The following is a 16,118-nucleotide window of genomic DNA, read 5'->3' on the forward strand; positions in this document are numbered from 1 at the left end:
ATGCCTGGACAGCAGCGATTGCCGGGCTGCCGCTCGCTGCACGTCAACGAGGATAACGGGCGCTTCGTGCTTCTGGCGCTACTCATCGTAGTGTACCTGCTTTGCGGCGCTGCGGTTTTCTCAGCCATCGAACGACCGTCTGAGGTGCGAGCCCGAGGACGCTGGAATCGCACACTGCACAACTACAGCGACGCGTTTAACATCAGTGTGCACGAGCTCAGCACGTTTCTACGCGAGTACGAAACCGCATTGGCAGCTGGGATCCGGGCAGATGCTCTCCGACCACGATGGGATTTTACTGGGGCATTCTATTTTGTGGCAACTGTTGTGTCAACTATAGGTAAGTTTTCAAGGTATGCCACTAATATGGAGTTTAAACTGTTAAGGTAGTTAATCAGTCCTATTGATAAAGCAGTCCTATTGCAAATGATTTCACAATTGCTCCCACTATAATATTCCCCCATGGATACATTCTTAAATAGATAAAGTATTTTTGGATTTGCAACACTATTATATCTACAACCCCAAATCAGAAAAAGTTGGGACTGAATGAAAAAAAACACAGTTTCTTGAATTTACTTTGACTTTTTCTTCATTGTAGACAGGGTGAACCTGAGATATTTCATGTTTTGTCTGCTCAACTTTTTTTCATTTTATTTATTAATAAACATCCATTCCTGCATTTCAGACCTGCAACACATTCCAAAAAAAGTTGGGACAGTAAAGCATTTACCACTTTGTAATGTTGCCATTCCTTTTCAAAACACTTTAAATCGCTTGGTATCCTCGGTGCCAAAACATCTTTTGTATTTCAGGTTTTATTTTGTCGCATTCTTCTTGCAAACACGTCTTAAGATGTGAAACAGTACGTGGTCATTATGGTCGTCGTTGTCACATTTTTCATTTCGGAATTCTCCGCACATTCTGTATTGTGGACTGGTCAGGACTGCAGGCCAGTCCAGTACCCATAGCCTCTTCTTCCGCAGCCAGGCGTGTGCAGCATGTGGTTTTGCATTGTCTTGTTGAAAAATGCATAGATGTCCCTGGAAAAGATGACGTCTTGAAGGCAGCATATGTTGCTCTAAGATCTCAATGTACTTTTCTGCATTAATGCTGCCATCACAGAAGTGTAAATTACCTTTGCTGACACAGCCCCATACCATGACAGACCCTGGCTTTTGGACTTGTTGCTGATAACAGGCTGGATGGTCCTTTTTGTCTTTGGTACAGCGCACACAACGTCCATTTTTTTCCAAAAACGACCTGGAATGCTGATTCATCTGACCACAATACACGTTTCCACTGTGTGATGGTCCATCCTAGATGCCTCTGAGCCCAGAGAAGTTGACGCCGCTTCTGGACATGGTTAACATAAAGTTCTTGATGCAGTGCCATCTGAGGGATCGCAGATCACAGACATTCAGCTTAAGCTTGCTCCCTTGGCCTTTATGCACTGAAATTCTTCCTGATTCCTTGAATTGTTTAATGATATTATGCACTGTAGAGGGAGAAATATGCAAATCCCATTCCAATCTTTCTTTGAGTTACATTGTTTTTAAACATTTCAATAATTTTCTCACGCATTCATTGACAAACTGGAGATTCTTTGGCCATCTTTGCTCATCAAAGACTCAGCCTTTCCTGGAATGTGTTGCAGGCCTGAAATGCAAGAATGAAGGTATATTAACAAATGAAATGAAGTTGAGCAGACAAAAAATGAAATATCTTGGGTTTATACTGTCTGCAATCAAATAAAAGTCAAAGGAAATGTAAAGAACACTGCATTTTTATTTTATTTGCATACTGTCCCAACTTTTTCTGATTTAGGGTTGTATTAATAAGACTTCATCCATTTTTTATTAGAACACCCATATAGAAGGCAACAATAATTTTATTTAGTTTTAATCAACCACTTAATCAAGGTCAGCATCATGGGGGGTCTAGTTTTACCAAATAACACTGGGTGCAAGGCAGAAATAACCTGGACAGGGTTTCACTCAGCCCATGTTGGTGTAGATGCCCGGCCAGTCAATAACTCTTAAACCTGGATTTCAGCAGTGATGGGCTAGCGTTATAGACCGCTGTGCCACCAAGCAAAGTTCAAGACACAGATGAGGCTCACAATCTGCTGTGGGTTTAGCAAGTAGCATGTTTGATTAATGCTTGACAAATAAGCAAGAGTACATTGTGTGTGTGGACCTGTGCAACAGCACTTCCGCTAAAACTTAACATACAGAAGTGAAAAGCAGGACGCAAATGAATAACTGACAGGTTATTTTTTAATACTCCAAAATTTGTAATTCTTACACAAGGTCCCAACCTTAAAATCAAAATTATTTAATAATTCTTAATTTTTGTAGTCATTATTAACGATTATTACAAGAATACATGCACCCATTTCTAGTTGTATACAAAATTGTTTCATTATTAAAAACTATAACACAGGGATTGTACTAAAGGTTTTTTTCTTGTAATTTTAAGACTTTGTCTTTGTTGCCCTTGCGGTGTCCTGAAGCGGTGTGCATTGCCAGGGAGAACGCCTCATCAGTAGAACTGGTTGTGGGGTAGGCAAATTGATGAGTGTCCAAATTGCTAGGATGAATGCTCTTTATATAAGCTAAGATCAGTCTCTCGAAGCACTGCTCTCACTATGGGTGTGAGACCGATAGAGTGGCAGTCATTCATGCATGTGATGGTGGGTTTCTTTGAAACTGTGATGATGGTTGTGGTTTAAAGCAGTTGGGAACAGTAGACCAGGGGTTTTCAACCCCAGGCATGCGCCCCCCTTCGTGTGCCAAGCAGGACTTGCGCCCCCCCCTCACGCCACACCCCCTTCCCCTTGGTGGAACAGCACTCGATCGCGTGTGCCAAGCATTGCTTCCGCCACACCCCCCTCCCCTGGATAAGGCACGGCTCGACCACGGATGCCAAGCACAGCTTTCGCCACACGCCCCTCCCCTTAGTGGACCACGGCTCAATCGCGGATGCCTGCTGCGTCCTCCGCCAGTCTCGTGTGCCACCGGTTCATGATGATAATCTCGTACTGCCAACCCCCCCCCCCCCCCCCCCCCCCTCCCCGGACAGCCGCTCGCACCCCCTCGGGCAAGTACTCGCGCCACCCCAGGGGGACGCGCCCCACAGGTTGAAGATCCCTGCAGTAGACTGTGCCAGGGAAATGTTGTAGATGTCTGTGAATCTAGCAGCCATCTGGTTGGCACACCGCTTCAGGACCCGCAGTGGTCTCAAAACTAGCACAGAAAGTGTTAAGTTCAGCAGGAAGGGAGGCGTCTGTGGTCTCTGAATTACTGACTTTGCTTTTACATCTTAAAGTGATTGCTTGGATCCCTAAAAAAAGGGATAAAGTGGGATACCCACACTTTTAGCAGACTGTAGACTTCACTGTTTATCCATGGTTTTTGGTTTGGAAATGTGCGAATTTGCTGTGTTTGAGTCAGACTATCTACACATTTCTTGATGAAACCATGGCAGATGTTGCATATTTATTTACATCAATCATATAGTCTTTGGTGGCTTCAGTTTTAAACATGTCCAAGTCAGTACACACTGGAAGCAGTCCTGTAATACTGATTCTGTTCTTTCAGATCACAGACGCACTGTTCTTACTGTTGCTTTAACTCGTTTTAGCAGCAGCTGGTATGTGGTGAAGATGTGGTCACTCTTAGCGAATGTCTCCTTTACATTTGAGTAGACGTGATCCAGCATGTTTTTCCCTTGTGTTGGACAGGAGACATGCTGATGTTCTGAGATCAGTCTGATTGAAATCTCCTGCGAGGATGAATGCAGCCTTCAGGTGGCGAAACTGCTGCTTGCTAATAGAATTACCCAGCATAGTTAGCCCTAACCTAGCTTCGATTTGTGGGGGAATGACAACAGGCACCACAATGGCTACAGTATATTCCCAAGGAAGGTAATATCAAAATCAGGAGAACAGAAGTGTTCAACCACAACTGAGTTGGTGCACTATTGGTCGATCATAAATGCACACAGTTCCTCACCCTTTGTTTGACTGATGCGGTCGCGCTTTTAGCCCCTGTAGCATGAAAGCCAAATCTGGCAGGCTACTATGAAGCCAGGAAATTAAAGTACAACAGTTTGTCCAGTTTGTTTTTAGAAGATCAATGAAAAATAAACAGCATGAGGTCGAGAATCGGCAGGCAGAATGTTAAGTCCTTATATTGTTTTCCAATGTCTAGGAATGTTTACTGGTCTTAGACAATGCTTGACGTGCACATTCAGCAAATTGTGCACTTTTTGTCCACAGAACTGGTTGTAAGATTTCCAAACTCAGTTACCTGAGTAGTGTTTTTAGCTGCTTTTAACTTTGACATCTTGGACATTTTGACTAACCGATTGCTAACTGAATTGTCGCAGAATTGCTAGTGTAACAGACTGTTCTATGGTGTTGTGTGCTGACAATGTTTGATGTTTGATTACATATTGAGTGCATTTTGTCGCTTTGAGGATTCCATAATCAATGGAAAAGTGTGCTTCTCTACACACATAATCATCTCTTTGTAGTTTCTGTGCTGTGCCTCAAAAGAACAAGCCAGTAAAGTACGAGGGTTCTTCAAAAAGTTTCCGCATTTTTTTCCGCAAAAAACAAATTACATCACTCACCTTCCGATGCATTTTTCCCAGCATCGTACCAATGTTTTAATCCCATCAGCAAAAAAATGTTTTTGGTTGACCTGAGTAGTCACTGATGCACCGCTGCTTTCACATTATCATCACATGAAAATCCCCCCTTCCCCTTAAAGCTTCTTCGAGCAATCCAAAAAGATGGAAATCATATGGTGCTAAATCTGGACTATAAGCTCTCTCTTAGTCTCTCAGTCACAACCAATATTTCGTTTCCAATGAATATATAAGTGCGAAAACTTTTTGAAGATCTCTAGTATTATGCCTCCGGTAGGGCGTCTATGTACAGTTTATTTCTAAACTCAGCAAACTCAGCAAAGTTGATGGGTTACATTAGGATTGCCTCATAGTGCAAATTAACCAGTAAACTTGAATGGTATGTGAATGAAAAATGTTAAATTACTAAACACAAACCTTAAATTTTAAATTTTACAGCAAATTTCTTGAATTACCCTCATGGGGATCAATAAAGGAATATTAAATTGGAAAAAGGCTCATTTCATGGTCCGTGATGCGATTTCTACGGACGTGAATTAGGTAGGGCCTTAGTTATACCTGAAAGGATCACATAGAGGTCACTACTTTAATATAATTTGTTTTATGAATGGGATGTCCAGCAAGCTTATGGTCAGGTGTCCAAATACTTTCGACCATATAGTGTAGTTTCAAAAGGCACACATTTTACACAGCATTTTATGTACAGAATAAAAAAAAAAAACTCAAGTCAAAAGAGTTGTGTGTGGATCTCTGCAACTAAATTCTGCAAAAGTAAGCATGAATCATGGATATAAAAATATATAGGGTTTTGAGTGTTTCCGGGACCATAGTGGTAAATTGAGCATCTGGACAAGAGGGACAGAAAAGATACGAAAGAACCTGTCACATTAAAAGAGCTTCAAAAATTCTGTGCAGAAATAGGATCATCTGTGGGGCAGCCAACAGACAACCATTTCTGCATCACTTCATAAATCAGGACTTTGAGTGGTTTTGGAGCAAGACTGTGAATGTCTTTGAGTGGCCCAGCCAAAGCTTAGACTTAAACCCCGTCAATTATTTTGAAGATGGCAGTTTACAGACCATTCATTCTTATAAAGCTAAGGATTTAAGTTGAAATTTGTGTGAAGTTGTTGCAGTTACAGTAAGTCAGTATACAGCTTTTTGCACAAAACAGAAGTGTATTTATACAGACTACAGTAGTGGATCCGATTCATTGGGCAAAATGTAGAAAACATCCTAGACAGTTCGCCAGTTGATGTCAGCATAAACACACATACACATTCACATACACATACTCATACCTAGGGTATCTCCAGTTAACCTGAAAGCATGTTTTTAGACTGTGGGAGTAAAGCACCTAGAGGAAAATCATGAGGACATGGGGAGAACATGCAAACTCCACACAGAAAGGGCCAGGAACTAAACAGCTGAACAGGATATTGCTTTTACAATGTGGGCTGTAGTGTTAACATTATGCATGTATCCACTTTATGTTTATCTATATAATGTAATGTCTTTAAACTTTGTACTACAAACTATTTATTTATAAGCATAGGAATAAGAATGTGGAAATGTGGTTGTTGACAATAGCAGCTTTGAAAGGGAAAGAAATAATTCTGTTAGGTTAATTAAGCTACCACTGCTGGGCCCTAAATTATTTTTCCTTCCAGTCTCAGAGAAGTACTGAATTATACCTACCAATATACAAACTGTCATTTAAGCAGAATTACAAAGTGTTACATGCCTTTTCCCTGGTTTTTCAATAGTGGGTGTTTCCATTCTGGGATTTTCCAGTCTGCCTTTGAAAAATAAACTAATTTGGGCACTCAGGTAGCACAGCAGTGTAATGTGCTAGCCCATTACAATATTGCATTTAAATCTCACTGTGCTATCAACCTAGTTGGGTATCCAACAGGCACAATTCACTGTGCCTGATGGAGGGAGGTTAACAGGGTCCCATACTGCTACCGCAAATCTGGCTTTTGTGGGTTGGACTAGGTGCCCTTCACAAGTGGTTGATGATACACTGTATGGCATTTTGTAAAACAACACCTCTGACAGGTGAAAAGAAATGCTCAGGTCTTCATGCGTGCCGGAAGGGGCATATGCTAGTCTGCGGCCCTTCTAGGTCAGGGCGAGGGTGGTGCAAGCAGCAGAGGAGGTACAATCAGAAATTGGAAACAATATAGTGGTAGAAAAAGGAGGGAAAATAGAAAGACAATCACTGGAGTAGCTTGGAGGAGAGCTGCTTAGGTTCCGGGCCTGGCTCTGCTTAACAGATAAATATACTGAGACAGAGAGAGAGAGTTTTCAATAAAAGAGCTTTTTACTAGCAAGTTAACAATAGTAATATGACATAGACTACTGGAGTACGGTGGCCGAGAAGTGCAAAACTAATTTACATTTCAGAAAACAAAATTAAAAAATTAAAAAAACAAATTTACAACGAAAGCAAAAAATTTTTTACAAGTGCTTGGGTACCCAGTGTTTGTAAATTTGTTTTGGCATATGTAAAAGTGTTTCAGCACTTGTAAATTTGTTTTCGGCATATGTAATTTTGTTTTCTAAAATGTAAATTTGTTTTGCACTTCTCGGCCGCACATTTCTGACGGAAAGGGTAGGTACAATAAACCGGAAGTGCGTGTTGCTTACCTGCTGTCAATCAAACTGTTTCTCAGCGGTAAAGTGAACGGAGTTTGTGATGGTAACGATAAACAAGGTTTTGTCTAGTTTGTGGAAATCATTTTATCCAGTTGACCCGCTATTGTTTTTCTTGTGGAAAGTTATTAGATAGTTTGTGCAGATGTTTAGACGTGGTGTGTGCATCTCTATCTACCGTCCGCTCTTCTAAACATCTAAGGAATTCCCACAAGAACAACAAAAGCGAAATAATGAAAATAATTAACACAAAATGGACAAAACATTGTTTATTAGAAACGGAACATTTGATACCGAGGCTTTGAAGCTTGTTTCACTTTTGTAACACTGGACTCAGTGTATCGGAGCTTATATTAAAGCAGCAGGAATGTGCGGGACTGATGAAGCTTTGGTGCTGTGTTTTATCTCACTCACTATATAAGAGACAATCAAACCAGGGTTACCAACCATCCCGTAAAATACAGAATCCTTCTTTATTTGGAAATTAAACGCCGCGTTCAGTATTGAACTGATACAGGATGCGCTTTGTTCCGTATTTTTATCAATGGGAGACAGTGTGATGTGTATAAAACAGAAGGAAACTGCTGTTTAATTAATTATATTAAGAAGTGTTCACTTTTATTGTTAGTAACGCGGTGTGTGCGCAATATAACCTGTGTAATACACCGCTGTATGAGCATCGCAATGGGCGGAGTGCAGATGAAGCCTCATTTAAGCTTTTGAAGCTTTTTTCCTGATTGTGCTGAACCTGGGGGGGGGAAACCTTACACAGTCATGAGAACAAAGGTTTTATTTATGGTGTTTAACATTTATTATTTTCATTCTTTATAATAATGTCAGAACCATATTTTAGGCAAAACAACGCACTCTGCCCACGGTGCTACTCATACAGCGGTGTATTACACAGGTTATATTGCGCACACACCGCGTTACTAAGAATAAAAGTGAACACTACTTAATATAATTAATTAAACAGCAGTTCCCTTCTGTTTTATACACATCACTGTCTCCCATTGATAAAAATACGGAACAAAGCGCATCCTGTATCAGTTCAATACTGAACGCGGCGTTTAGTTTCCAAATAAAGAAGGATTCTGTATTTTACGGGATGTGTGCGCAATATAGGAGTCGGCCTGGTTCCCAGGCGGCCACCAGGGGGGGCCGACCCGCGGTTCACACAGTCAACCCCAGTGCTCGCACTGAAAGAGGCCGATCAACTCCCTCTGCGCCCACCAGAGGGAGCCAAACCCGTGAGCTTCCGCCGGCTGCCACCAGAGGGCGCACAGTCTGTAGTTCGACCAGGGGGAGAAGGACTACAAATCCCAAGGCACCCTCAGGCAATCAGCAGCGATGAGGAACACCTGGCTGAGTTGGTATTTAAAGCAGCGTTCAGCCAGGTGTCCTCATCACACCCTTTTCTTTTGTGCTCTCTTGCACGTTATGTTAGGGACACAGGTAACGTGAGGCCTCATAGAGGGTTTGCGGTAGGCCCAGGGGCCGAGGTAATAAAAGTAACTCAGGGAAAGAATAGGTTTTTTGGTGTGACTCCTTTGCGCTCTCCTAATTTTACCAGGAGAATCGCGTACTCCGAATCTCTTCCTCTTTCCACTGTTTTGGCTGCCTGGGGAACCAGCAGTGCTCACGAGCTCCACCCCGCCCCTTGGGTTCGAGCTCGCACAGGCTCCTCCTCTGATCAGTACGCTGAGAAGGAGGGGCTCGCCTCTCGCCTCTTTCTCTCTATCTCTCGCATCTAGCTCCGGACCCGCGGGGTCGGAGCACTCGCGCCGAGCGCTCAAGCGGATTTCGGGGTTGGCTGGCCACGGCAGCGTTCGCTACCAGCACCCATCCCCGCTCCGCCTTGAGTGTCGCGCTGGTAAAGTTTAAAGCACCTCTGTTCGCTCACGCGAATATTTACACACTAGTCTCGAGGGAGACGAATCTTGATATAAGCCCGACTCGCGGTGAATTAACCGGATCGGGTACGATTACAAAAGATATATATATATATATATATGTATATCTCTATTACCTTTTGTCGTTATCAGCTCGAAGGCGGCATTTCCTTGGTTCTTATATCTAGAAGAATTCCTTAGTTTGATATCGCTATATATACACATTATTAATACAAGTAAAACAAATAGAAGCGATCCTTAGTTTGCCCTTTAATTTGCCCACCGGCGCTAGCAACATCAGCGGCGCTGTGGCTCGCTCGGTTGCGTCAGAGCGTGTGTGTCTGACTTCCCCGGTTCGAATCTCACCCGCGGGGCTGCCGTGAGCGCGGTGAGAATAATTTATTGTGCAGTGCGCACGAGATCCTTTTGGAGCTTTCTTTTGTTTAAACATTTTTGGAGGACTGAGGTCCACTCGTTGTGTTACGTTTGGGGTTTCATTTGTATTCAGATATTTCAGTTGGCTTGGGCTCGCCCGGCCCCTCCTCTTTCATTCGGTGGAGATAGTCACCTAATTTGTGTACTCTGCACCGGCCCCTCTCTCCTCCGGCCGGCGTGCCCGCGATTGAGTCCTCCCCTTACATATATCATAACAGGTTGGTAACCCTGGTTTGATTGTATCTTATATAGTGAGTGAGATAAAACACAGCACCAAAGCTTCATCAGTCCCGCACATTCCTGCTGCTTTAATATAAGCTCCGATACACTGAGTCCAGTGTTACAAAAGTGAAACAAGCTTCAAAGCCTCGGTATCAAATGTTCCGTTTCTAATAAACAATGTTTTGTCCATTTTGTGTTAATTATTTTCATTATTTCGCTTTTGTTGTTCTTGTGGGAATTCCTTAGATGTTTAGAAGAGCGGACGGTAGATAGAGATGCACACACCACGTCTAAACATCTGCACAAACTATCTAATAACTTTCCACAAGAAAAACAATAGCGGGTCAACTGGATAGAATGATTTCCACAAACTAGACAAAACCTTGTTTATCGTTACCATCACAAACTCCGTTCACTTTACCGCTGAGAAACAGTTTGATTGACAGCAGGTAAGCAACACGCACTTCCGGCTTATTGTACCTACCCTTTCCGTCAGAAATGTGCGGCCGAGAAGTGCAAAACAAATTTACATTTTAGAAAACAAAATTACATATGCCGAAAACAAATTTACAAGTGCTGAAACACTTTTACATATGCCAAAACAAATTTACAAACACTGGGTACCCAAGCACTTGTAAATTTGTTTTTGCTTTCGTTTGTAAATTTGTTTTTGTTTTTTTGTAATTTTGTTTTCTGAAATGTAAATTTGTTTTGCACTTCTCGGCCACCGTACTGGAGTGGCTAGCTAGTTAATATTACCAAATGTGAAATGACATCTTACATCATAATCGAGCAGTAATTTGTTTACCAGGGCAACCATCCATCACAGCAGATAAATAATCATGAAGTAAAATATAACCAACCAACCTAAGTGTTCTTGTGAGTGTTATGCAAAATTGTAGGTTAATAGCCTTTTTAATAAAGGAGAAATATAATAAAGGAGAAATATATAATTTATAATAATATATTTTTCTAGTGTAAATGCAAATAAAAAAAGTTGTCAATGTTCTTAAAGAAATTTGCATAAAAGAATCTGTCTAATAAATCCATGTAAAATATGAAGTTCCTTTTTTTTATTTGTTTCTCGAACTGTTTGGGCTGTAACTACATTTTAAAAGCAAATTTGCTTTTTCCTAGCCAAGGCCATCATCTATAGCTAAAAATAAGATAAAGATATTGCTCCAGCATCAGTTTTTATCCTGTCACCTCACAACACACAGGAATTCCAAAACTTTAAACCAGAACAACCCTTTGAAATATAATTTATGTTATATTTATACAAATCTACAAGCTAATTCATAACAGCTCTCAATCATCTTGCTAAGATGTAATCATCTTTAGTGTTACATCGTTTTTATGAGGAGCAACTGGTACTAGATTTTAATTTAAACTGTTTTAGAAACTTTAAAGTTATTTATGACTTGTTATGACTTGCTGTTTCACATTATCGAAAGTTATTAGCATTGCTGGGTTACCCTTTTCACAGTGCAGGTGTCGCAACAATACACAAACAACTCATTGCAACACCCAGAACAGATAAAATTACTGGTGCAGCCGGCGGAGGCTGTCTTCGCCATCCCAAAATGTCCCACATCTGCTGGGCTGTGAACAGTGCTGATTACTCGGCGCACACACAGCGCGTCGCCCTCTAACACAAAGTCTCTTCAGCTGTCTCTTTAGCCATCCATCCACAGTTCCGCGTCCTGTCCATTTTGTCAGCTCCATATAGAAGCACTTTGTAGTTCTACAATTACTTATTAATTATCTATATTATTGATCTATATCTATATTATCTATAATTATCTATATTTACCATATAGAAGCACTTTGTAGTTCTACAATTACTGACTGTAGTCCATCTGTTTCTCTGCATGCTTTGTTAGCCTCCTTTCATGCTGTCAGGACTCTCCCAGGACCACTACAGAGTAGGTATTATTTGGGTGGTGGATCATTGTCAGCACTGCAGTGACACTGACATGGTGGTGGTGTGTTAGTGTGTGTTGTGCTGGTATGAGTGGATAAGACAGCTGCACTGATGGAGTTTTTAAACATATCACTGTTACTGCTGGACTGAGAATAGTCCACCAACCAAAAATATATTCAGTCAACAGTGCCCCGTGGGCAGCATCCTGTGACCTCTGATGGAGTTCTAGAAGATGACCAACTCAAACAGCAGCAATAGGTGAGTGATCATCTCTGACTTTACATCTACAAGGTGGACCAACTAGGTAGGAGTGTCTAATAGAGTAGACAGTGAGTGGACATCGTATTTTAAAAAAACATCAGCGTTGCTGTGTCTGACCACTCATACCAGCACAACACACACTAACACGTCACCACCATGTTAGTGTCACTGCAGTGCTGACAATGATCCACCACCCAAATAATACCTACTCTGTAGTGGTCCTGGGAGAGTCCAGACCATTGAAGAACAGCATAAAGGGGGGCTAACAAAGCATGCAGATAAACAGATGGACTACGGTCAGTAATTGTAGAACTACAAAGTGCTTCTATATGGTAACATCACCAGTTTGAAATCATCATTTTAGAGTTTTTTTTTGTTGTTGTTGTTTTTTACCTCATCACTAGCTCTAAATTGTCACAACTTGTTTTTGGAATATGTTGCAGGTCTGAAATGGAGAAATGCATGTACAGTGCCTTGCAAAAGTATTCAGCCCCCTTGAACTTTTCAACCTTTTGCCACATTTCAGGCTTCAAACATAACGATATGAAATTGTAATTTTTTGTGAAGAATCAACAACAAGTGGGACACAATCGTGAAGTAGAACGAAATTTATTGGATATTTTAAACTTTTTTTAGAAATAAAAAACTAAAAAGTGGGGCGTGCAATATTATTCAGCCCCTTTACTTTCAGTGCAGCAAACTCACTCCAGAAGTTCAGTGAGGATCTCTGAATGATCCAATGTTGACCTAAATGACTGATGGTGATAAATAGAATCCACCTGTGTGTAATCAAGTCTCCGTATAAATGCACCTGCTCTGTGACAGTCTCAGAGTTCTGTTTAAAGCGCAGAGAGCATCATGAAGACCAAGGAACACACCAGGCAGGTCCGAGATACTGTTGTGGAGAAGTTTAAAGCCGGATTTGGATACAAAAAGATTTCCCAAGCTTTAAACATCTCAAGGAGCACTGTGCAAGCGATCATATTGAAATGGAAGGAGTATCAGACCACTGCAAATCTACCAAGACCCGGCCGTCCCTCTAAACTTTCAGCTCAAACAAGGAGAAGACTGATCAGAGATGCAGCCAAGAGGCCCATGATCACTCTGAATGAACTGCAGAGATCTACAGCTGAGGTGGGAGACTCTGTCCATAGGACACAATCAGTCGTACACTGCACAAATCTGGCCTTTATGGAAGAGTGGCAAGAAGAAAGCCATTTCTCAAAGATATCTATAAAAAGTCACCTGGGAGACACACCAAACATGTGGAAGAAGGTGCTCTGGTCAGATGAAACCAAAATCGAACTTTTTGGCCACAATGCAAAACGTTATGTTTGGCGTAAAAGCAACACAGCTCATCACCCTGAACACACCATCCCCACTGTCAAACATGGTGGTGGCAGCATCATGGTTTGGGCCTGCTTTTCTTCAGCAGGGACAGGGAAGATGGTTAAAATTGATGGGAAGATGGATGGAGCCAAATACAGGACCATTCTGGAAGAAAACCTGTTGCAGTCTGCAAAAGACCTGAGACTGGGACGGAGATTTATCTTCCAACAAGACAATGATCCAAAACATAAAGCAAAATCTACAATGGAATGGTTCACAAATAAACGTATCCAGGTGTTAGAATGGCCAAGTCAAAGTCCAGACCTGAATCCCATCGAGAATCTGTGGAAAGAGCTGAAAACTGCTGTTCACAAACGCTCTCCATCCAACCTCACTGAGCTCGAGCTGTTTTGCAAGGAAGAATGGGCAAAAATTTCTGTCTCTCGATGTGCAAAACTGATAGAGACATACCCCAAGCGACTTGCAGCTGTAATCGCAGCAAAAGGTGGCGCTACAAAGTATTAACGCAAGGGGGCTGAATAATATTGCACGCCCCACTTTTCAGTTTTTTATTTCTAAAAAAAGTTTAAAATATCCAATAAATTTCTTTCCACTTCACGATTGTGTCCCACTTCTTGTTGATTCTTCACAAAAAATTACAATTTCATATCGTTATGTTTGAAGCCTGAAATGTGGCAAAAGGTTGAAAAGTTCAAGGGGGCTGAATACTTTTGCAAGGCACTGTATATTAACAAATGAATTGAAGTTACCCAGACAAAACATGAAATGTCTTGGGTTCATACTGTCTGCAAGTAAATTAAAGTCAAAATAAATGTGAGAAACGCTGCATTTTTATTTTAATTTCTCAGATGTACTTGATTTGGGGTTGTAAATCTGGGTTGCAGCTGAATGTTCCAACAGGACAATTATCCAAAACATCTCAGTGCTATTAGCTGGTCAGGCATCTCAATAAATATGATCGACTAATGTCCGAGGGGAGGGAGATGGTCGAAACAGCTCAGCCATTGTAAGTGTGCTCTTAGTGTCGGTCCCAAGCCTGGATAGATATAGGAAGGTTGCATCAGAAAGGGGTTTTCAGCATAAAAACTGTGCCAAGTGTGGTATGCGGTCCAAATTACAACTTTACAGAGGATGCCAATAATTCTGAAGATGAATTTGTATGCAACGGTTTCATGATGAATAATGAATCTTACATGATCTTGCTGTCTCATTCCTCTAGGGTTTGGGATGACAACTCCTGTGACAGTAGCTGGCAAAGTTTTTCTGATCTTCTATGGTCTGTTGGGCTGCGCTGCCACCATTCTCTTCTTCAACCTTTTCCTAGAACGTATCATCACTCTACTTGCTGTGGTGATGAAAGCTGTTAGACTACGTCGCCTGCGAACTAGTGGTCTACTCCCACCAGGAATCTGCCAGGATTTTGCAGTCAGCCTTCTGCCAGGCTGGAAGCCATCTGTCTACCATGTAATGCTGATCCTGGGCCTGTCAGCAATCATCATCTCCTGTTGTGCCTCAGCCATGTACACACCTGTAGAAGACTGGGCTTACCTTGACTCTCTTTACTTCTGCTTTGTCACATTTAGTACTATTGGCTTTGGAGACCTAGTCAGCAGCCAAAATGAAGCATACAGCTACCAAAGTCTTTACAGGCTGGCCAACTTTTTCTTCATCCTGACTGGTGTCTGCTGCATCTACTCACTCTTTAATGTGATCTCAATAGTCATTAAGCAGGTGCTTAACTGGATGCTGAGCAAGATGAGTTGCTTCTGTTGCCAGCGCTGCAACAAGGCTACTGTTTTTTTGGGGCGCCGCAATGCCATACGTCCTGGCTCACGCCTTAGACAGGCCCGTTTTGGGCGCCCACTGGAGTCAAAAGAATCATGTAACTATGACCCAGAGGAAAGAAGACTCTCTGGTGAAATGATTTCCATGCGGGACTTGGCAGGCTCAAATAAGATCTCACTGGCTATCATGCAGAAACAGCTCTCAGATTCAGCTAATGGGTACCCCAGGACAGTGTGTGGAAGCTCAAGGCACAATGGATTTTCTGGTGGAGTTGGAGCCCTGGGAATCATGAACAACAGACTAGCAGAGACAAGTGGCTCTAGGTAATGTTATGCAGTATACTGTAGTTTGTATTTGTTTTTCAAGATTACATGGATTTTTTTTTTGCTAAATGGAATTTGCCTTTTACAGGCACCTCTAGTAAACAGCATGACATGCACGACGGGTGGTGGAACCCAGTGGTTAAGGAATCCTATATTTACTTAAAAGTAAAGATTTAATCTTAGTGGATAAATGAACCAAACCATTACATTTGGACTGGAAAAACAATCTTTCTTAGCTTTACTTTTAAAGATTACACAATAACATTTACAGTAAGTCAATTTGCAGTTAACTCCTTTAAGCACTAACTTAGTTCTACTAAATAAATGTAATGCAAATATTTCTAAGCCATAATAAAAAATGAAGATAAATAACATAGACTGGAGCACTGTTAATTACAATATTAAAGACTGATATGGCAGTTTTCTAATATAAATCTTTTATTATTATTCTTAACCACCAAATTCCTTCAAAAAGCTCAAATTAAAAATCAAACAAATCATGTAAATGTACAAAGCATGCATATTTTAAATAATGCAATTGTGGGAAAAATGTATAATGCTTTGGAATTATTTAGATTTCCTCAACAATCTTGTCTAGTACGATTAAATTCA

The 16,118-nt window shown here is 41.4% G+C and overlaps 1 protein-coding gene across 1 annotated transcript; it reads left to right on the forward strand.

Annotated features, from left to right (window-relative positions):
- On the forward strand, window positions 1-15,510 carry kcnk12 (potassium channel, subfamily K, member 12). The gene is made up of 2 exons (XM_062994966.1): window positions 1-340; window positions 14,618-15,510. The coding sequence occupies exons 1-2, from the start codon at window positions 1-3 to the stop codon at window positions 15,508-15,510; spliced, it is 1,233 nt and encodes a 410-aa protein (XP_062851036.1).
- Window positions 15,511-16,118: the final 608 nt, after the last annotated feature.

This window comes from Trichomycterus rosablanca, chromosome 5 (assembly GCF_030014385.1).
Source record: "Trichomycterus rosablanca isolate fTriRos1 chromosome 5, fTriRos1.hap1, whole genome shotgun sequence".
Classification (NCBI taxonomy): Eukaryota; Metazoa; Chordata; class Actinopteri; order Siluriformes; family Trichomycteridae; genus Trichomycterus; species Trichomycterus rosablanca.